General features: G+C 31.4%; 1 protein-coding gene across 2 annotated transcripts in view; it reads right to left on the bottom strand.

The window, feature by feature from the left end:
• Nucleotides 1–23,837, bottom strand: part of LOC108909321 (protein jagged-1b) — a 297,128-nt gene that overhangs the window by 241,392 nt on the left and 31,899 nt on the right. For both annotated transcript variants that reach the window (XM_018713634.1, XM_018713635.1), the window contains exon 2: nucleotides 21,687–21,983. In XM_018713634.1, coding sequence (XP_018569150.1) covers nucleotides 21,687–21,983 — 297 coding nt within the window. The remainder of the gene's footprint in view (nucleotides 1–21,686; nucleotides 21,984–23,837) is intronic.

Raw genomic sequence — 23,837 nt, 5'->3', positions numbered from 1 at the left:
GCAGTAATGGGAAATTTGGTGTGATTCCGGTAATTTTAACTTATTATAGGCACCTTCTATTAACCATTCATATTACAATTGTGAAAGGGAGAAATAAGAGGGATATTTTGTTTACTAATATTATTACAACATGGCATTTTGGAGACATTTTGAAACGGAATAAAACGAAATTACGAAATTTTCAATCAATATAATAAAATTGTTTGAGGACATGAATAATTAAAATATGTTGTTGTCCAAATAAAAATATAGTTAAAGAAGTTTACTCAAATGCACAGATGTACTTGAAACTTATAGAGCGTATTATCCAGTGCTCCCTCTGTGCGTCATATTTTTTTGAAATTTTTTTTGAATCTAGATTTTGAGATATTGTTGTTGAAAGTTGTTCATTTTAACATAGGTTTATATGGCGAAGATGGACGGTGCAGCTCTTTTTGCCCATAACTGAGAAAAAAATGTAGATATTGTGAAACAAAACTTTTCCATAGTACACAATATTATCTTATTTTTGATGTAAAACTAATGTAAGTTTTGAACAAAGTACAGCTGTATTAATTAGAAACAGAAACCAATAATTGCATTTATGTCTGACTTGAGGATTAATATGGCAACGTCGCAATCAGCTGACAGCAAGAATGGAATACATTTGAAAGACTTGATAAAAACGAAATTGATTTCAAACATATACATTTTTCCTAAATCCCATGTAGGTACATTGTTATTAACAATAAATTATCCACAACAGATGATTTTTTGTAATGTTTTTAAAAAGTTGGTTTCTTTAAAAAGGCTTAGGTAGCTGTGATATATTTATTAGAATAAAAAATACAGTTGATAAATCCTTTTAATGTATTTAATGATTTATAAAAACATTGTAATCATTATCCAGCAATATTTAGGATTACCTACATAAAGTTTTCTTTCCTTGATTAATATAATTAGTAATACTTGAGATAAAAGCATTTGTATGGAATAACAAAGGAACATAAATATTTCTCAGCAAACTTTATATGTAAAAAATTAAAAAACTTTTGTAACATTACTAAAATAGAGATTAAAAACACGAACAGTGAACAATAATGTAATTCTATCACAGAACCTTCAAAATTGTATCCAACATTTTCTTTGACTTGGACGAGAGATCATTTCATTTCTTTAGAACTAAATTAACATAATTGTCGTTGTTTTACCAGTTCACGTGATTACGGATTTTAAATAAAGGATACAAATCTTCGCGAGGATAATACGACATATTTGCTATATATAATAATTAGATTGTACATAGTTTACACACAATACATTTATGAACGCGTACGCATCTTTACCCGAATTTGACGCGCAATATCTCCGATGTCCGAGGTCTGTATAGTAGAATCGTATTCGATGCAAAGTAGAGCAAAAAGTTGTCGGTCTTTTATCAAAGGAAAATTGTGTCAGGCGTAAGATGAACCATTTGATTTAAAATGAAATTGAATGTAAAATCTGAAATACCGCTGCATACGCACTGTGTTCTGATAGTAGCTGTAGTCACCTAGAAAACAAATTGGGTTTATAATAAATTACATTTAAAATAAATAGTTTGAGAATAAAGGAATTTTTGTAGGAACAAGGGTGCCAGACGTGAACTGATCGCCTCGTACCTTCATAATGTATAAAGAAATTATTCAATTTCTAAAACCCTTAAAAGCGTACTGCATTGGATCCTTTGACAGGCAATGATTTATTACTTTGCATCGAATATGATCCTACTATAGGTTCGCAGTGTGTACAACTGCTAGTCAATTATTAACGCTGTTGCCACATTTACATAGTCTTTATGCGTTCAATAAATTAATTTAAAACTACTTAAATATGATATTTTTATGTTGTTAATTAGTCAATATGTATGCATATGAGTAGATTTCTTTGCTATATAGATAATGTTTATCGCAAATAATTTCAATAGAATTTATTTTTTTCAAATTGGTAGCGGGCTTTAGTCCCATAATAAAAGCATATGATCCCCCTGCGCTCCTCACTTCCCTCGGACCCCTCCTTAATAGAAATTTTCTACACATTATATGCAAATTATTATAATTTTTTACCTTTAGCAGAAAACTTTTTTAGGGACGCCTATGAAACTCATTAAATTTTATTGCTAGGCGTTTTTATACGTGTTCAACTGACTTCGGAAAGACTATGTTAGTATGTATTTTATTATAGAGATAGAGAGATGGCTGAAAGAAACATTTTGCACAATTTTATGCAAAATTCAAATGTGACACAGTGCTTAAACTCAGAAAAAAATGTGACATTAATCAGGAGTTTTAAATATGTCCTATAATAATCTGTTTTCAGTTTCTTATCGACACTACACTGAATTAATTTTTGATATTTCACGAAGAGCACTGTTTTTTTTTCAGTGATGACCCTGGTCTGGATATTTTCTTTAAATGGCAATAAATTCTCATCCTAAGCTTTGAAAATAACATTATTTGAAAGAAATTTTTCGCAGATATCAAAAATATAGAGTATTATATTTAAATATATATATATGAGCTTAGGTTACGTTTAACTGAAAGTCATAGAAATATTATGTAGTCGCCGGATTCTAGAAAAAAAAAGCAATAAGAAAACCCATTTACGGAAATTAAAAAATCTGGCAAATAAAAAAAAACTGTCATAAAAAATCTCTTGAACAAATCAATATTGTGATATTCACTATTCAATTCTCCTCTAAAATTGAACCCGAGGCTAAGTAATTAACACCCTTAAGTCTATTTTTTCGGGAAGCATGAGAAACTCCTCGAAGTGTCGAAATTGGCCCACCCCGTATAGTGTTATCTCGAGTGTCACTGAAGAAAGACACATTTACATTATCAATCTGAGTAACGTATGTTTCGGAAGTTGACGTTTTTGCCCCTAGAACAAGTACCTCCTACTGAGAACTGAGACTAAGCAAGGACGCACCCTAAATGATAAAATACAAGTAGGTAAACCTTTTAGTATAGAAGTGATATGATATGGGTAAATGTGGTAGAATCACAGTTTTTTGTGGGGATATCATGAGAAAATGAACTAAATGGTATAATTTATGGAAGCCTTTCCCTTTTTTTAAGAGAATAAATTAAACACTATTACCAAGGATATAGCTCAGACAACAAAAATTCTTAATTAATAGTATGTACTTATCTTTTGACTCATTCAGATAGATAAAAACTTGCCCACGGTGATTAATTATAATATATAAATGGTAACTAAGTAAGCAGTCGAACTTCTGTTGTCCAAGGAAAAGGATGTTCTAGCTGATAAATTATTCTAATCAACGGGAAATTTATTGCACCAGACAATGACATAACTAGTTTATACTCTTTAATTATTTATTAATGGAAAATATTACATAGAGGATATGGAAGTAATAGCAGAAACCATGTAATTAGCATTTTTACGTTTCCCAATTAGGAGGGACTAAATTAAATTAAATCAAATTAAAGCAATTCAATCAAATTAAATTATTAAAATCAATTATTCTTAATTATCCTTTCTTCCTGAACATATATATTTTTTTATATATTTCATATTAATGGACATTAATTAGTTATATTAACATTTAACTTAAAGCATAGTCAAAATAATTAAATATTATTTCTAAGTATGTATTTATTATTAGGAAATATTAAAAAAAAATAAAGGTTGGTTTTGGATTATTTCTTCTCGTTTATTCATTGTATAATGTTAATATTAAGAGCTTCTAACTATGTATTTCAATTTTTTTTATTATTGCATGATATAACTAGAACTGTTATCCATTTATAATTTGTAACAAGACACAAAATGTTTATTTTTTCTTGAATCAATAGACATTTATACAAATAATAAATTAATTTAAAAAATACGAAGATTTTCTTCACAGTTATCTTTCTAGAGACATATTATTTCCAGTAAGTACATTTTATAAAAATCAATGAATTGTCCATGCCATTTCAGTTACTCTATTTCACATTTCTAGTAGGTACCTACAATATTTAAGTGATATCAATATTATAATTAGTACAGTTCGGGACTCGGTCGGATGATCATAGCCGTCGCGTCTAATCTTTCGTTACAGAGCCAGCGCCACGTACGGAACCAGTACTAACGGCAGTTATTGGTTTCGCGTTTGCTTCGTGTATACGTGTTTTAATATTGTAATAATGTCGAACGCGCCAAGGGGTAAAAACGACCTTTTGCTGATAAAGTACACAAAAATATTTATTTTTATTTATACCTGTTTATTTATTTGTTTACGACGCACACGCCTATGACTAGCCGATGAAAACCCCGAACTCTAAATCAGGAAATATGTCTTATCACACCTACCGTATCAATAAAAATGTTTGGTTGTCATATTAAATGTATTTTATGCCTTGCTATCAACGCTTTTCAAATATACACTTTTTAAAAATATTTTTGTTCAAAAATGTAGGTAAAATATTTAGATTTCCTATTTTTTGCGGAGCAGGTGCAAGTTTAAAAATTTGATTTCGTAACAGTGCAAAAAAATATATATACATTATGCATTATGTAACAGCAAACGTCATGAAATAGTATATTACGTAATAAGTGTTGTAAAAAGCATTTTACGCACGAATGGAAAAGTTACGCACGACGCCGCGTAGCGGCGAGTGCGTAATTCTATGAGTGCGTAATTGCATTACACCACGTATTACGTACTATACTTTACCTACGATCACTACTTTAAATACTTAAAAACACACCGTCTGCGATAAATGCAAGATTCCTATTACGTCGTACGGTAAAAAAATTGCACAGCTTGGGAAAAAAATCGTACAGTGTTCCTAGCAACCGCCTAGCAACGGTCAATACAAGCAGTATTGTATTGGCCGTTGCTAGGCATAGTTGCTAGCAAAACTGTGCGATTTTTTTACCGTGCGTAATAGGAATCTTACATCGATCGCAGACAGTGTGTTTTTAAGTATTTACAGTAGTGGTCGTAGGTAAAATCTATTACCTGCATAATAGTCAGAAGTAGGTATATAATATAAATATCATTAAAAAATTATTATGACGAATATTGACAAATTTAAAAAATAATTTTACATTTTTATTGAAAAACGTAGGCTCAAAAATTTCTCTTGCATGTAACATTCGTCAGCTTTAACATGCTGCTGCACAATTCTAGAAAAATATAAACCAATAAAACTTTTATTATATTATTAAATATTAAATTAAATATTTTATCACATATAAGATTTATTAATACTACACTAACAATTTACTATTATCTAGTGCTGAACACAATGTGAATACAAGAAATATAGATTTCAGTTGACGAACTATTGCGACATTGTGAATGTAAACAACAAAATGTGAAAAGTATTTTTATTATTTTAACCACAGGTGTAATAAAATCATGAATATTAAAGAAAATTTGTTAAAACTGACTAACGCCGAGTTCCTGACTATTATTGGTTTCGAGCATACCTCATTTTGTATAATGTAACTACACATATGCAAATATCCCTATTTGTTTTAATCTTATGTGACAATCAGACGAATTCGTACGAAAAATATCCGCATCCAATGCAATCGCTGCCTTACTGTTAATGCACGTAAATTTAGGGGGGGGGGACTTTTTAACTAATATTTGATGCTGGGTCAATTATTTATTATTTGTCGTTATTCCATAAATATATAGATGGATACCTGTATTGAAACATACAGCAGTAGTAATATTGTCCTGTAATTGGAATAATCTGTTGGTCAATGAAACTAAATAAATAAAAAAATAAACAGTTAAATTGATACAATAAAAATTGAATTTCAGGTGGAATAAAAGTGGATATTGAAAAAGAAATTTGTAAAGAATTGAGAAAGTGAGAAACGACAAATCAGATACCAAATTCACTATACAAAGTTTAAACTAATGAAAAACCTAACGCACATACATTTAATACAGGCAATTACAAAATAAATAAATTAATTAATTAATAGAAGAGTTTGAGATATTTTCAGAACCACAAAAAGTTTGTTACTTTGTAGACAAACGGATACTGATTAGGATGTTCTGAGTAATGTTTATCTAGAAACTTGCAAAGCATTCAAACCTTATTCCAGAGCACAAAGTTGAATTTGAATTTAAAAAAATAATCGACCAAAAATCATTTCGCTGAGATTTAGTCATTAGGAAATATCTAAAATTTTCAACATAGCGTGTAACAACAACCTAACATACATAATTTCCATACAAAATTTTCCATACAATACAGGGTTTCCCGAAATTCATGCAACAAAATTTGGTCACAGATTCCGCCCCTAAGAATAATCTTTTTTTTATATCTCAGAACCCTGTTGTACGAGAATCACTAAATTTGGTACACAGGGATTTTATGACATGTGGAATCTGATGGTGCTACGCTTTTTGGCGGGGAACCCCCTTAAGACAATTTTTCGTGGGCCCCCTTGTCTTTGAAGCCAAAAAAATTTGGCCGCATATTTAAATTTCTTAAAAAATATTAGTCCACTAGAAAGCCATTAAATTTAGAAACTTGTCTCTTTATACTTTTTTGTAAAACGCAATGTTTTCGAGAAAAATATTAAAATTTGATCGAATGCATATCGTGATTCGCCATTTTCCTCAAAAACATTGCGTTTTACGAAAAAAACAGCAAGAGAAAACAGTTTCTAAATTCAATGGCTTTCTAATAATTTAAAAAAATCAAATGTGCACCCAAATTTTTCTGGTGCTAAAGACACGGGGGCCCACGAAAAAGTATCTTAAGGGGGTTTCTCGCCAAAAAGCGTAGCACTGTGAGATTCCACATGTCATAAAACCCTTGTGTACCAAATTTAGTGATTCTCGTACAACATGGTTTTAGTTTTAGTTTAGATATAAAAAAGACTTCTTAGGGACAGATTTCAGGGGGATGTAACTCCGAAAGAAGGGGACCAGTTAGCAAAAAGAAAAAATACGGGTCCCCTAAATTTGTCTTAAGAATCTATGAATCTATGGCCAAATTTTGTTGCATCAATTTCGGGACACCCTATATATCAGTCTAGAATAAGTCTTCGAAATATATTTATTCTGTGAATAACTGAAATGGAGTGGAATAAACAATATTGAATAAAAAAAAATAATACTAATAGAAATTTTAATTCAAATAAGTCAAGTTTGTCTGTTGGATTAGAACTCACTTCTGTGAGACAGTAGCCTATAATAGATACAATTAAGAGAAACAAAGCATAAATTTGTAATTCTTAAAACACACAAACTTTCCGTCACAATATATTTCATAATCTTAAATGTATGTATATTCTTGGTTCGTAACTACAAATCGCGCCAGAACCGCGCGTTTCGGTGTCGTTACTCCTTTTTTCCTGTAAGGCACAAATTTATTCCACTTAATTGTCCTTGAGGTTAGTTACACTGACACTTGTTTTAATAGAATTACTATCCAAAGAAGACGTGCCGTATAATTGTTGATTATAAACCTGTGTTCTGGGCAATGTGGTGCCGGTAGTACATAAGTTGGATATTGTGATGACGACGGAGACGATGGCCTATGAATGCAAGTCAGCGACAGGCGAGAGCACAGGCAGGCATACGCAATGAGCTGCACCGCTTTCCCACGGTGACCGACTCATGCCCGTGATGTCATACCGAGGCAAATACACGCTATTCACCACAAGTCGCTTCTGCGATGCTCATTCAATAGATACGCCGAACACGACTTTTATTTCTTCGCGTTTATTTGTTTTGCACCACCTCACCTAATAGAATGGGTTTTTGTCCATAATCATCAATTTTATGACTGCATAATTCTTGTTTTTGTTGAAATCTAAAGTCACAGGTGGAAAAATGTATTTTTATTATTATTTACTGACGTTATTAAATATCTTCTGTTTATAGCCAATACATTTAGATAATAGTTGTAATAATAAAATATTATTATATATACCTGTGGATCAGATATCTTGTGAAAAACATCGATAGCTATAACTGCTATGTTATACCAACCTAATTAATGTCACCAAAACTACAGAAAATTGTCTTTTAAAATCTTTTAGTACCTTTTTATCATCATCTGCATTTAAGGCAAGTAATTTTTTATCTATACTCTTGTTACTGTTTTCTAAATTAAACTATGTACTATAGTAAATGAAATGACAATTTTTAAGTAGGTATGTAACATTTACTGGAAAAAATTAGAGAAATATTTATTTGAACACTGACAAATGTGCCATGAAAAACAGTCAAATACGCCTACATAAATTTTAACTTAAGCCAATTATCGGTCATTTACACTATCTTCGTACTACAAAATCGATACATTTTATTTTATTTATTTAAAACCTGGAAAACATTTGTCTTGAAATTTACTAATTGTAAATGTTTCACAATAACAGTTGTTTACATTTTTTCCGTAGGACAAGGCTGCCGCGTGCACACGTGGTATGCACCGGCTGTGTAGCGTTAGGTGAAGTGCTGCTGTCACGTTGTGATGAAACTCCCCAATATTAATACTCGCTGTATTTTGAAAATTGTTAACCTTACGCCCCTGTAATATACAACATTTTTGTTCATTTATGTTTACTCTATCTCATGCTGAAGTAATGGCAGTCAAACTTCTTACACCTTGTATAACAATCCATGTTAAAAATTCAAATTATAAAAAATACAAGCGTTTACCGATAAGAGTAGGATAACTGTGCGGTTTTTGACAAAAGCATCCCTAACACTTTTAAAAATTGAGAAAAAGAATGTCCACGTTTTATAGAAAATTTCTTAAATTTTTCACATAATAAGCAGCATTGGGTGATTATGCGCACTGTACAAAGACGTTAGTTTATTCAGAAATAGATTGGAAATGTTTTAAGTATGGTTGGAATTACTCGTACATTTAATCTATAAATACAATACCTACGTAATAGGTATATTCAACGACATAGCAAAAATTGTTTCTCTTCATTCTTTCATTTTCTGCTCTATTAAAAGAGCAAAGTAGTAAGGTAGTTTTCATGTCACTTAACTAGTTATCCCCAAAAAAACATTTTACCGAAAGATATTTACCTATAAACATAAGTATTTTTTAAAAAATACTAAAATCTAATATGACGCATATAATAAAAATAGAAATAGGAAGTCGTTTCTCCGTTTTGGTAGGTTTCAGGCTAATACGACTACATATTTCAATTCCAACAATGTCTGAGTTTAAAAAATCCACCCTTTTTAGATAAAAAAAGAGTTTTTCGTTGATAACTACAAAATGAAAAACAAGGGCAAACTTCTCTTCAATAAGTTATTCATCATCAAATTCCGCAATTTTGCCCTGATTTGACCGACCTTGTATCTTTTACGATAAGTGTGATCCCAATGTTGCAGCTTAAAAAACGGGCACCCTGTATGTCATTGTTTATGAAGAATTACAGCGTTTAAACGACACTCCCTATATATTCCTACTTACTTCGAAGAAATGTCAAATGTACCTACCTACCAAAGTAATATATTTTTTATTTCATTGAATATCAGCAATATCGAGTTTCTAATTCTTCTAAAAAAACTGTAATGGAAACTCTGACAGTGTGACCTCACATTATTTTTTCAAATCCTCCCAAATTTCTATGTTTTATAGCAAGTTATAAAATTAAAAGAACCTTATAATCACTCTGTGGCAACCACTGACATTTTTTTGTGATTGAAATAAATATTACAAGTAGGTACTTCCACAATGTAACCAAATTTTTCATTTACAAAACTAATGGAAAGTATATAATAATGCTAAATGGAAGAGTTTCACAGGAGAAATTTTACTTTCTTAGTAAACATGTGATAAAGTTATCTATTATTTTCTCAATTTACTATACTTAATTTAATAAAGCTACCGGACATCAAACAGATAAAATAACTAGACTACAAAACTGACAATAAAGTTGGTAAATATACATACATTATTTATAGATGCCAGGCTTCAATGAAAATTCTTTGATAACTATATTATTTGTGTTAACAAACATATTACATATAATGATACACAAAATCCTACACTTCCTTTGTACCACGCCTCCTACATTTAGTCATCTGCGACGATTTTATCCATCGAGTAACACAGTATACACAAAAAATCGTTGTTCTTAGAGGTCTGTATGATTATAATATCTGCGGCATTAACAAATATTTTCCATATTATTTACTGTAAAATTTTCAGCGCTACACTCTCAATGCGATAATTACTATTATTACATATATGAAAAAATTAAAAATAAATGCGAAAATATTCATAACTGTCTCGTAAACATTTTACGACAGGAACTTAACGCGTGATGCGGTTAACATCATTTAAATAAACATGGCAATTTTAATCCATCATATTAACATCAATTAGTCAAGTTTAATGGTAAGCCGTCTCGTATGTCTGCTTGTGGCCGAAGCTATTGTATACGGAGAATAAACGTAACTCGCAATATACCGGCATAATTATCTTGTATAGGAATAAGCAGACCATCATTTATCCAGTCATTTTCTCAATTGGGTACGGAGAAACCGTACGACATAAAAATTTTATTGATACAAAAAATACCGCAACCAAGGTGTGTGTAAATCATAAAGGTTGTTTTTACAAAGAAAAAAATCAACTACAGTGAATTAGGAATAATTTATTATATTCAAACGAGATTTTATATTTTTCACATATCGATTTAGACAAAAGTTCGAATGAAGTTTCAAACGGTTTAGTTTTCAAGGAACATGGTGTAAAATGGTTCAAAAATGTTTCCAAAGGTGTTTGACGCAGAATAATTAAACTTTGGTTAATGACTTGCGCAAAAGAAAAAATTCTCTATACAGGGTGATTTCACTTTAAATACAGACACTGCAGAAATAGATTAGTTGCCAAAAAATAAGTAGAGCTTGTTCTATAAACTTTTTTCCTGGGGGACGTGGTATTCGAGATACAGAAAAAAAATATATTTTCTGTCATATCTTCATAATGCGCTGAACAATTTGAATGAAATTTACTACGGCGTATTTACTTAATTAGACCTTTTATTGAATGTAATATTAACCTCGTGGCATTAATCAGTAGCGTGCTACTAAAGGTACCGCTACGTTTTCCCAAGAAAAAAATACGCCACTGGTGTTTTTTTGTAGAAATAATGTTAAATTCAGGTACTGTTACGTTAAATAAATTAACAGTATTTCTTGGTGTTTTTAATAGTAGCAGCCGTTTAGGAGATAATTTACTTATTTGCCGACCATAAAACGCAAATTTAGTTCATATAGGTACTCATATTTCTTTAAAATCTATCTGAAAAAATTGATTCTTTTGTCTGCATTATCAGTTAGTAAGCATTACGATGATCTCGTTTTAGTACCTATTATAACTGGTTTTGTTTATTTATTCGTGAAACTGCTGTCCATCTTGAACTTATGAACACGAGATGAATTGTGACAGAGGAAAATTGTAATCTCAGGGAAAATCAAGCCATGATTCTATAAATAGCCTGATTAGAAGATGTCAAAAGTGTATCGAAGGATTTCGTTTTGAACAATTGTTGGAGGACTTGATTACTTAATTACTTACCCGACCTATTTGATAATTTTATTTTATTATTTAGTTTCATATTTTTTCCAGAAATAAAATTATTTCTACAAAAAAAAACGCCAATGGCGTATTCTTTTCTTGGAAAAGTTGTCGGATGCCTTAGTAGCACGTCACTGGTTAAAACCAGTAGGTTTTCTTCAAATAAACGGATTATTTATTAGAAAAATTCAATAAAACGTATAAACAAGCCCAAATATCTCCTGCAGTCTCTGTATTTAAAGTGAAATCACCCTATATATGTATATCTACTACTATATAAACAACTAGTGGCAGATAAATGGTGCTACCGTATTTTGGAAATTGGATCAATGCATTTGATTTGTAATTGTATTTGAGAAAAAGGTTTCTTACATTTTTTTCAGGAAACGAGTCATTTTCATTTTCGAGTCGGTATTTTTTTAAATATAAAATACTACATATATCTACTTGCATAAATCGGGAGTAGCCTATTCATTAGAATTAGACAGAAAATATATATAAAATAATATAATAAATACGATTCTAAATGCAGTATCAAGAGTTAAACAAAATTAAAGAAGAAATCTAAATTTTTACGACAAATAAATAAAAAATGATGATTATTGTTGAAGTTACTTGAAAAACTTTTTCGGAATGTCTATCGAGTCTATTTGTATATGTTTAAATATTTTCTTCAAACTATGGAAATAAACAAAATAATTTTTATGAAGAATTACGATAGGTGTCAAACCTTTTCATCAAACTGTTATTAAATTTAAATGACAAATATAAAGACAAAAAAGGGAACAGTTAAACGAACAATATGTTGAAAACTATTACATAACATTGTTAACAAAGGAAGGCTAATGAGAATGATGTCCTCTTTTCTTTTCCTATTTGTATGTAATCCTTGTTCGTTACGTTGTGATCGTTATTTACAATCAATAGATAATATACTTATATGGACAGGTAAGTTGGTTCTGTTCTATATCACATAATGGTAACAGAGAGTATGCGTTCTCTCTTGTTCAGTTACAACGAACGTCTGGTTTTATTTGTAATTTATAGTTTATTGCTGGTATTGGCACAGTCTTAATTCACTCGCCATAAGAGAAGCAAGATATTGCTTTTAACTACTGCTACTTATCCACATCAAAGAGTGTCACATTAAAAACAAAAATATAAAAAGTGATTCCTCCAGGTTTGATAACATTTCTAATATTTCTCACCATGGGTGACTCAAGGTCATCGCTGAAGTGAAACTAGCATACTAATACGTTCCTTAGGCATACCATACTCATTTCATTAAGTACAGTCCAATGTCGTACTAAGTTTTATTGCAGGTACAATCACTAGGATAAATAACTCAGTACCTGATAACTTTGAATCTTAGATAATTCTAAATCAGTTTCATGTATTCGATTGATTAATATCATTCTGAAAATATCGAACCTGTTTTCTGAAAAAAATTATACGAAATAGAATATAGAATTTTATCACATCTAGAAGAATTTCGTAAATCATATAAGCCAAAACGAATGAGAAGTAGGACTCATTTTTTGTTTTTTTTTTACCAATCCATGTTAATATTTGAAGACTTGACGAATCAAGCTAATTTAAAAGAAATTTAATATTCACCAATACCATTTTCCGTTTTTTTAATCGAAAAAAGCTTGTATTTCCCTCTTAGAACTGTAGGTACTATTATATTAAATTTTATAGTGATATATTATTACCTGGATTTTTTTTCTTCTTAAAAATCTATGTAGTTTTCCTGTTTCTTACAATTAGTAAAATTACACTGTAGATGTCATAAATATACATATATCGATTTTGGGTCAATTACACAAAAACTATAAATTTATATGCTCAATGTAAAAATAACCTATGATCTAGTTCGTAAAATTTTTATGAGTGTAGTTGCATCAATGGATCCAAGAGCGTTAAAAAATTATTATTCTAATTACTTAGTATTTTGAGCTGCTCACCTCTAGTGTATGCAAGTTCGTTAGATTAAGCGGGAGATTAACTATGCATTGTATGTTACAGTTAACTGTAAATAATTTCTATTTGAATGTACTTAAAATAAACAAGTTTTAATTGTGTATGATTATAATGTCTAGAACTCGTTGGTATTTAGCGTTTCCGTTACCATACAGTATTTTGTAGTCTAGTGGTAATGATCTTCCACAGCAATCTGAATATTTTAAAACTGCGATAAAGCATACAATTAATTAGTATAATAAAATAGGAAACAAATAACTGAATGCACTTACAAGAGAAACTACTGTTTCAACTACTAATTAGCCCGTAATTAATAGTAGGTACTTATATAAAATGGAATTAAAACATATTTCTGCATTCCCCTTGCTTGAGTCAGACCTTTGATGTAGGCCAAACTGAGAGAAAAACATTTAAAAAAATAAGGAGGTAAAGATATACTGAAACTATGAAACAGAATTGTGATGCTTTATGAATATTTGTCATTAATGATTATGTTGTATTCGATATTTTTGTTGCATTTGTTGAAATATGCGCATGCACCATCTCAAATGAAGGAGAATATTTTTCTATCTAAAAGGTTTCTAAATAGAAACGCAGGATTTCATATGAGGAAAAAAGATTTTATTAATTAAAAAGTTGAAAAAGTTTTTACATGTTTTTAATGGGTAGACCTTGCCATTAAATTCATATTAAATATGAAAGAGGATATCCGGCATATGTATTTCGTGATTCATTTGACATACTCGATTTCTTTTAAGAAAATTCTATATGATGCTTTCGCACCTGTGGCTAAATTTCGTTGATAACTCTCCGCTTTCTGCCTTTTAATTCAGAAATGGTATTCATTTGAGAAAAATAAACGTCGTACTTTACGAAGCACTACAGGAAAAACTCGTATGGCGGTCACTGTTACGTGAGATGAGTCGTCCATTAAATTTCTGCCGTAACAAGTGGAAAGTGCCGTATGGCAGGTGGCACCATCCTGGTAGTATCTCTAAATATCGTTCTCCATTGACAGTCACTGTGTTTCCAGCATTATTTTCAAAAAAGAACGTACCAACCACCCCACCTGTGTAAAATCCACACCACAGTGTTTCTGTTTGAATATACAGTAGTTGTTCTTAAGTGATCCGAGGATTGTCTCTGTCCCAAATTCGACAGTTTTGCTTGTTCACATACTCACTAAGATGTGCCTCGTCGCTAAAGATGATTTTCTTAGCAAAATCACCGTCTACTTGTTGATTCTTCAACATCCAATCAACGAATGTCTGGAATTGTCGTTTGGTTTCAATTTCTGGTTTAACTGAATCTTGAATGGCTGTAGATGCAGATATTTTGTTAAAATCCGCTGCATTGTGCAAATGTTTAATTGTAGTGACCGACGGTACATTGAGGTTATAGGAATTCCTGCCACATTATCACTCAACGTAAGCAATATTTTGCAGTATCTGCAACCGAACCTGTTTGTTTAAATTTGCCAACTAATTTTTTCACAGTTGTGTCATTCGGGGTGTTTCATCAACCGAAAATTCCACGTAATTTGCGCACAGTCTCAGCTACATACTCTCCGTACTTGTAATGAATTTTCACAATCTTCACTCGCTCATCCGTCGTATAGCGATAGCGCTCCATTTTGTCTAACTACAGCGTGTTTACTACAACATGGGACCATGCACAATGCTGCCAACTCTTCGAAATTAATTTAGTGTTACCGGTATTTTCTTCAAGGCCTTTTGTTCAAACCAATTAATCTGACGTATTGATTTGACTTAAATTGTTATATTCTTATTTTTTTTATTTAATGCAATTTTCCATTAATCTGATTTAAAAAAAGTAGAACCCAATCCAAAGCATCCCTTATACGATAAAAATGGGTGGAATCCATATTTGAAACTCATAATTTAGCATGTGAAAGACATAGTAGAGTGTCTCTATGAATGATCACGGGTACTCAATGTAATAGGCCTTGAATAGGCAGAGAGCAACCTGCAATTTCGCAGGTACCATGAGAGAACGACCCGTCGCCAACTAGGCGAACTAATTTCTAACTGAAGAGGATATTAATGATTTTAATAGTTTACTAGATATTGCTGGAATGTATAATTCAACGCTAGCCTGGACATGTAGCCTGCCGAGTAGTTGTTTGTCAATGTCATCAGTTTATAATTTAGTTAAAATATTCAAATTTTAAAATGGTTTTAGATATCTGATTAAGACATAAAAAATACCGTATTTACAAAAAATCGCTGTTGGGCCGTTAACTAGTGTTCAATAAAGAAATGATTTCGAAAATGATAAATACTTACAATCGCTAGAAAGAATATTATGTTTAAATAAATACTTCTGGGCTATAATGCTACTATTTTTTCAAACATTAATAAATATTAAGGATACATTTCTTTGAGAAAATTACATTACAAACAATTACATAATATTAGTGGCTCCTCACAAATTATGTTCTTAAATTCTTCTACTAGATATTTTTTACGAGTGCCCATCGTTAGACAATTTACTTTCTATTAAACTACAGCATTAAACATCTACCGACATATAGAATACAGAAAGTACATATAAAAATATTAACACCTATTGCCTACAAGAATTTTCAAAAAGATTATTACAGTATTCAGTTAGAAAACAAAAATTTCGATAGAACAAATTCAACACTATTTTTTTAAATTTACGTATAGGTATAGGAAAATGCTGTACTAGACAAAACAGTAAACATTGTTTATTTCATCCATAAGTTTAGAAAGAAAAACATTTTTTTCAGAAAATTGTATTACAAACATGTATTTCCATTTGATTGACCGTGGCAATTTTACTGCAGTTACATTTCCCTTGCTCGTTTCCTGAATGCGAATTGAGCACTGAAATATTTGGCAAGGATGTATGTATATACAGTCTGGGCAATAAAGAGAACCAGTAAAGCTTAACTGGCAGCATTTAAAGCTTCTTCCAATTTGTACTTTACGACTTTTTAACGTAGGATTAACAATTAAAACTCGGAATCAGCATTTTAATTACAAATAAAATGTAGAAGCCCCCAGAATACTGTTTAATTTATAGAACGAAAATGAGCCGACCGCAATTCGAAAAATCCCATAACACCCAACTGTTAATGAACAAAATAAACGAGACCCTTTAAATTCTTCACTAACTAAAAGCTGGTCTAATCCAAATTACCTGTTCTCCGTCTCGCTGTATCGATGCAACGCGTTGTATTCCCGTAGTAGGGTTAGTACTGCAACGTGAAAGTCAGGGTCGAACTACATACAAAGACCTGTTTTACAACTATTAAATTTAATAATTTTTTAGGATGAAATAGAAAGTAGGAATATATAGGTAACAATAATATGCAGTACCTAATTAAACACAATATAAATTAGGCAACCCTCAAAATCCGTTGGAGCATGTACATTTGTATTATGACGTTTAGCACGCCAAAATAATAAATTACGAACTTAAAATCGCAATTTTTAATTTGTAAAGGTTTCTGCACAGAACCACCGAACGTGGTTTGCAACTGCGGCAACGATTTTTGCCAGATGGGGATTTTTCGATTTTCTGTTTTATATGAGCATTATTTTGCTGAACCGCTTACTAACTGAAAATAATTCTTATTATATTTTGGTATTAATTCGGTTATCGAATAATTTTCTTTATATGATACTGCAAATATTATGTAACATTAGCCAAAAAGCAACAATGATGAAAATGTATTACACTAGAATTTGCTTTTGAATAAGTTCTTATATAAATTTTATTTTAAATTTTGTAATTGGATCTAAATACGGCCCTGAATTGCACGGGTATGTACTAACCCTATCCCGTTCTCAAGACTTAATAAAAGATAACTTCGGGGACTTATCGCGTCATTATTAAAGAACTGACCAAATGAATCTATCTCGCTTCAGTTGATTTGAAGACAAAGACAAAAATAAAAACATTCCTCATTGGGTTTTACGGCATAAAAAACATCACGGACGAGTTAGTGAAAAGGAAGGGTACACCGCCTAAACAAGTTAAAACATAAAAAACGCCTCTAGTCGGTTTTTTCAAACATGTCAGATTGTCCAACAAAGGTTTTATTTAGTATTAAATGTAAAACACACTTAACAGGCTATATACTTAAACGAATTAGTTTGGTAAATCTTACAAGTATTTTAACAATTCAAATGAAGATTTTTACAGCTTCTTAAATTTATACGCTCGTAAACATTTTTTCTGAAATTGTCTATTCAACTTGCACTTCACTAACTTAAATGAATGTCGTATGCCTTATTGCTTAAAGAGCAAAAAATTAAGTAGATTCCATATTTATATCTAAAAGAAAATTAAGAATATTACATTTTTCACCCCTTCGAAGTTACCATGTTTTGCCGCTGTCTACCTTTCAGTTAGTGGAGGAGGGAACTATATGACAGTCCTCAATCAGAAAACTACCAAGTGAAGGAATGCCCTTTCTGCATTAAACTGTCATGATCGATATAAAAATCAACATTCTTCGTGAACTGCTGTTTTGTTATAAATCAACTTTGTCGTTAAAGAAATCTCTACTACGGCCTCAATCGACCTCAATTTCTGTTGCCCAAAGTATTATGAACACCAGCACACTCACTCGGAACCTTGAACCCTAATGTAGCACGACCTAAAAAGAAAGGATTTTCAATATCTCAGTTGCACTGTGTTCTGCATGACCATACAAAATCTGGGTATGTCGCGGTTTCAAAATTTTTGAACATTTTTACGTCATAACTTTTAACTTTGTATTACGTGTTTGGAGTACCAATAGAAACATCCTAAAAAAAGGTTTACACTAATATGCTGAGTTTGCTGTCCCGAACTGAATAACTTAGAGACATATTTGCTTATTTAGAAGATTTTTTATAATGCAATATTGAAATGACCAAGTAAGGCGCGAGATGAGTGAATTGTGTTAATTAAGTGTAATAAGTTACAAGTAGGTAACTATAAGTTTTTTATTTATTTCTTCCTTAATAGCAATTTCATAACAATGTTTCAAATGTATTATAAATATAGTAAGGTACTTTTAGGTTTATAACACAAAATACTGCGAATAATCCTTATATCGAAGGATAAACATGTTACATCTTTTTCTCAAATACAAGATATTATAACTTAGTCCCATTTTGGAATAAACGGAATATCTAATTTTATAATGTAATGTGGAATTACACAGCTCCAACAGATGGCTTTAATATACATTCTAAAGGCCGTGTCAGACTACAAAAATGTAATTTTGGACCTGCTAGAAAAATAGCCATCATTTATCTGGAATAGTACAAAAACACTATACAAACGTTCTTACTTGGAATAATTGTTATCAAACAGGTAAATTGCAGTTAATGTGTTGTCTTTTTATAACTCTTTTCCAAAATAGAAATGGTAAAATTACATCTTTGGTATAAATTGAAAATACTGAAATTAAATTTTCTGCATAAAAATCATGAGAAAATATGGAGTCTCAGTTTTTGTGGTGTAGGTACGTATAAAATTGTAACATGCCTCTAAAGAAAAAATTAAATACTTTATCTTTAGCAAATATTATATAATATTATCTTTATTAAATATTAATGTTGAGCCGACAAAATTTGGAAGACCCTCTAATCCAGAAACCAGAATGTACTTTTCCGAAGGATTTTGGTGCGCTGAATTCGAATCCGAGGTCAAAATTTCTCAATTGGTTTTCGAGATATGCTAACCTAAAAGTGCCAAAATCGCGATTTTTTGACATATTTGAAGTTACATGGATAGGTAATTTTCTTTTTTGCTAAAACCATTAAAGTGCCATACTTACTCTTTAAAACGCACTTGGATTTATCCCGATATCATTTTTCGTCTTTGAGAAATCGCATGTTGAAATTTAGTAGTTGTTCTGACAACACAGCACCACCAATCTAAATTCATCGGCACCCAGAAGTGGGGATCTTACATGTTTTTGGGGTCGCTGATCGTGAATCTGAACTCCAAAATACTCTATCACGTCAAATTTTGAAATAAACTTAAAAAAATTCGATATATGGTCGATATTTTACATATTTTATCAATCTGGAAATACATTTACACGCAAATAGGCTAATGCCCTCAATCCCGAATTCATAAAACCTAAGCCCAACAATCTTAAGCGCATAAACTCATAAGCCCATAAACCCTTAACCCATAAACTCGAAACCCATAGACCTTAAAATCGAGAAATAAGTCAAACTACTAAATATCAACATTTAGAAGACCCCATTAATAGTTTCAGTAAAAAAATTACATTTCCATGTAACATAAATAAATCGCCACGGTAGCGTAGTCGGTCCAGAGTGCAGCGGCAAGGCTTCCTATTCTGGTCCGGGTTCAATCCCTGGCGTCGGATAATGAGATATATTTCAAGCTATGGATTTGGGGGCTGTTTCATCTCTGTGGTGTGTTTTATGTTTTTTAGAACCTCAAATATGTCAAAAAATCATGATTTTAGCATTTTTAGGCTATCTTGAAAACCAGAGCCAACTGAGAAAGTTGGACCTCGAATTAGAATTCAGTGCACCAAAATTCTTTGGGAAAGTATATTCGTGTTGTTGGGTCTTATCGGCCTGTGTAATTAGAAAATAATTACCAAAATTTAAGATTTAGTAGATAAATTTATAGTTTTCCTAGTTTTTCTTAAAAAGAATGAGCTAATACCAATACACTATGAGCAGTATGCTCTGGTTATTCTTATTAATGTGAATTTACCATTTACATATTTACGTGTAAATATTGGAAGCTAATGATCTAAGGACAGTAACTAGGCTATAGCACCGCACTTAACTTTGCACCCTAGCACCGCAGTGTCAAGAAAAGTAATCATTGAAAAGAGTGGCGGTTTTACGTGTAATTTTCAGTGAATTTGTAGCAGTCTTTTGACGAGAGTTTTAGAAAATCTAAGCAAGTTAGATGCAATATCTCTTTACTGTACCAGTTATACAAGTTTTCTCCAGGGTATAAGACAGTTTACAAGCTAATATATTCAGAATAAGGAAAAAAATAATTTTCACTTCTTATATTTACATTTTCTGAACATTACACCTCTGTTACGCCTGTTATGATAAAGACAATCGCACCCTACAGAATGCTTTTATGAAACTATTAACACATTAATTAATCATAATTATTGTGTATTTTTCGCAAAATCCTCGACAAAACAGGAAGTTTACATTCCGATGTTTACATGGGTACCTGTTTTTTCGTGATTTTTCACTGCAAAAAATTCAAAAAGTTCTTGTATTTCAACATTTTTATAGTTTAGATTTTCTTGTTCTGTCATTGTCTTACCAAAAGTGCGTACTTGTCTATAAAACTCAAGCCTTAAGTGCACCGCACCTTGTCTTGCATCAGACTTTGCACCTGAGCCTCGCACAGCTTAACTGAGTTTTTTTAGACCTTCGCCCGGTGCACGATGAACGAAGAAAAGTTAATAAGAGGTCATAAAACGATCATTGTCTTTTCTTATATATTTATAGAGATAGAATTCACATAGTGACACCACATTTTACTTTAAGGATGTACTGTCTCCTTTTGTATATTTTGCTATGTTACGCTAATCGTTATGGCCATACCTCCAGGGTAAGCCACCGCACTTGTCGACAAGCGTCCATATTGAAGCACCGCGCCTAGCTATCAGATAACATATTTTAAAGCATTAAACGAATAGCATGTTAAACGTGAGTTTTTTTTCATCTTCATAGTCGGATGAAGACGAGATGGGATATTTGATTAAAAGTAGACAAAAGAAGACAGTACATCTTTAAATATCAGCGTATAACATCAACACATAATCAGCGTTTTTTGACTGTTTATTAACTTGGTTTCACCAATCGTGCGCTGTGCGAAAAATGTTAAATTAAACTCGATTTCGCTGTGCAAAGCCCAGGTGCAAGACGAGGTAGGGTACACCGTTGTGTCCAATTATTACATTTGCTTGGACTGCGGTGCTACACAATACCATGTAGAAACCATTAGTTGGGTAATTAATTCAAAATTTTTTAAATTTTATGGTGTCGATCCAAAACTTGCAGTCATTAAAAAATAAATTGCGTTTGAGATGGACATATTTAAGCCTCATTCCCAGAAGCTCAATAAAGGAAGTTGACTTACCGTCCATCGGAAGGTGAATGGCAAGACCAGTTTGCCCCTGTCGGGGTCGGCAAGTGTGAAAGTATCGCGTCCCAATACTTGGCTGGAGGTGTTCCCGAAGGAGCAGGAGCCGGTACTAGTCACGTTACTCTGGTACTCCTTCAGGCACAATCTGAAGAAGGTGTTGCACGGAACGGAGCAACGGTTCGTCAGGGGGGATCTTACGCCACCCCCGCAACATTCGCCACTTGAAAGTTCACTGCGCGGATTCGCCATTTCCAGTACTTGTAACTCAAAAAATCCGGAGCCATGCGTGCACTGGAACAAAAAGCACAGTGAATAAAATAATTTGGAGACACATCGTAGACAAAGATATTACTTAATTGATTTTCGAAACATTGTACTACCAATCATTTCTGCTCGATAAATAATGTCAAATAGATTGCATAAAAGCAACGACATGATTTTTTTATACGCAAATTTGACATTACATAAACTAATATTTCGAAAAATCTTAGAGAAAACGTTTATTTTTCAATTTTATGGTTAACCCTCTTCTAAGATATTTACTTTTTACATTTTTTTAAGACGTTTGGAGTTAATGGAATATTAAAAAAATCCCTATAGTTATTTATCGTTAATATTGTCATTGCCTATATGATGAATTCTTGTGGTTAAATATTTTTTAAATATATTTTTTATGAACTAAAACGCCTTATTAAAAAATTAATTAAATGTAATACAAAGTACCTAGTTTCTACAATATATTCCTACATCCAATTTATGTTCTTAATGTTAGTTTGGTTCATGTTATTAGTATGAAATTTAAAAATAAATTACTTTTCTGTTCATTGAAATTTTGAGAAATAACGTTATTCTCTGCCTTTTTCTTAATTCTGGCTCACCGTAGAGTTATTAACTTTTAAAGTAGAAAGTTGGATTTTTTGTTATAAGTGTTTTGTTCTTCATTAAATTAGGTTAATTTTTGGTTAAAAAGTGTTATTTAAAGTTTCAGTGCGTATAATTTAGTGGTCTTGACCTCCCAAAAAAATTAATATGTATATAATTTTTGTCACCATTTGAAGAATCTTATTATTTTAAGTTAAAAAGGTATTTAATAGCGTTCAAACTAGAAAAAAAAACAAAAAAATTGTAACGAAAAATTGATCTACAAATTTAGGAGATAATTATTCACAAAGTTAGTCCGAATAAAAAAATGTGTACCTATTGTGACATTGTTTTTACGTTCTAAAACAAATATTGGATATTGCTGTTCATTTCCTGAACACCCTGTATTCATTTCATCAATAGTATCTATCTACTCTAAGAAAAACTATGAGAAGTACAGTCTGCATAATATTTGTCGAAATAGAATTCTAGGAAAATTACTGTAACAATTCACCTTGTAAATTTCAGCCAATGTCTTTCTACCTCGGGTGTCGAATGCGATTAATTCCAAGAAAGTGACGCAGTAGTCTTCTTGGAATTCTATCTAAACAAATATCGCATAACGGACTGTACTTCTATCGTTGTATCTACTTATTATCCATTTTTATGATATGAAAAATATTTGTGGCAAATATACTAGAGAAGAAAGGAATCACTTCATATAATTGCCATTATTGAATGAGAATAAATTTGTTTAAGTTCAAAAACACTTGAGTGGATACGATTTTTGAAAATATGGAATTATTTTTAACCGCTATGAACTTTTTGCCTATTTAATTAATGAGTTCTTTCGTAAAATTCAATAGTAGAGAAATAAAAAAAGGGGTGTATATATACAGGGAAGGAAAGTAGTCAATCAATTCGTTCACATAATGTGCTCGCAGTAAAGAACACCACCGGACAATTTTGTTCGTTTTTGCTTAGAAGTGATAAGCTATTCATCTGTTAATATTCAATGTTTACGGAGCTTGCTTTGAATTTTGAAACGCTGTTACGTAACGATTGAACCTTAACGAATGGACACTCGTTTGATTAGTTAAAATGTGAACAAAGAAAATTTTGCTTCAACGATGAAAAATTCGACCGAAACTAAACTAAACTCTAAACTCTAAACCAAGGGTCAGCAACTGGCGGACCGCGGTCCAGGTCCGGACCGCCAAAAATTTTTTGAAAGTATAAATTACTCAAATAAATTATTTAAAAAATGTTTTTTTACGTTTAAGT

The sequence above is a fragment of the Anoplophora glabripennis genome, unplaced genomic scaffold (assembly GCF_000390285.2).
Source record: "Anoplophora glabripennis isolate ALB-LARVAE unplaced genomic scaffold, Agla_2.0 scaffold234, whole genome shotgun sequence".
In the NCBI taxonomy this organism is placed as follows: Eukaryota; Metazoa; Arthropoda; class Insecta; order Coleoptera; family Cerambycidae; genus Anoplophora; species Anoplophora glabripennis.
The sequence above is the reverse complement of the archived record's forward strand: the minus strand, read 5'-3'. Positions and strand labels throughout refer to the sequence as shown.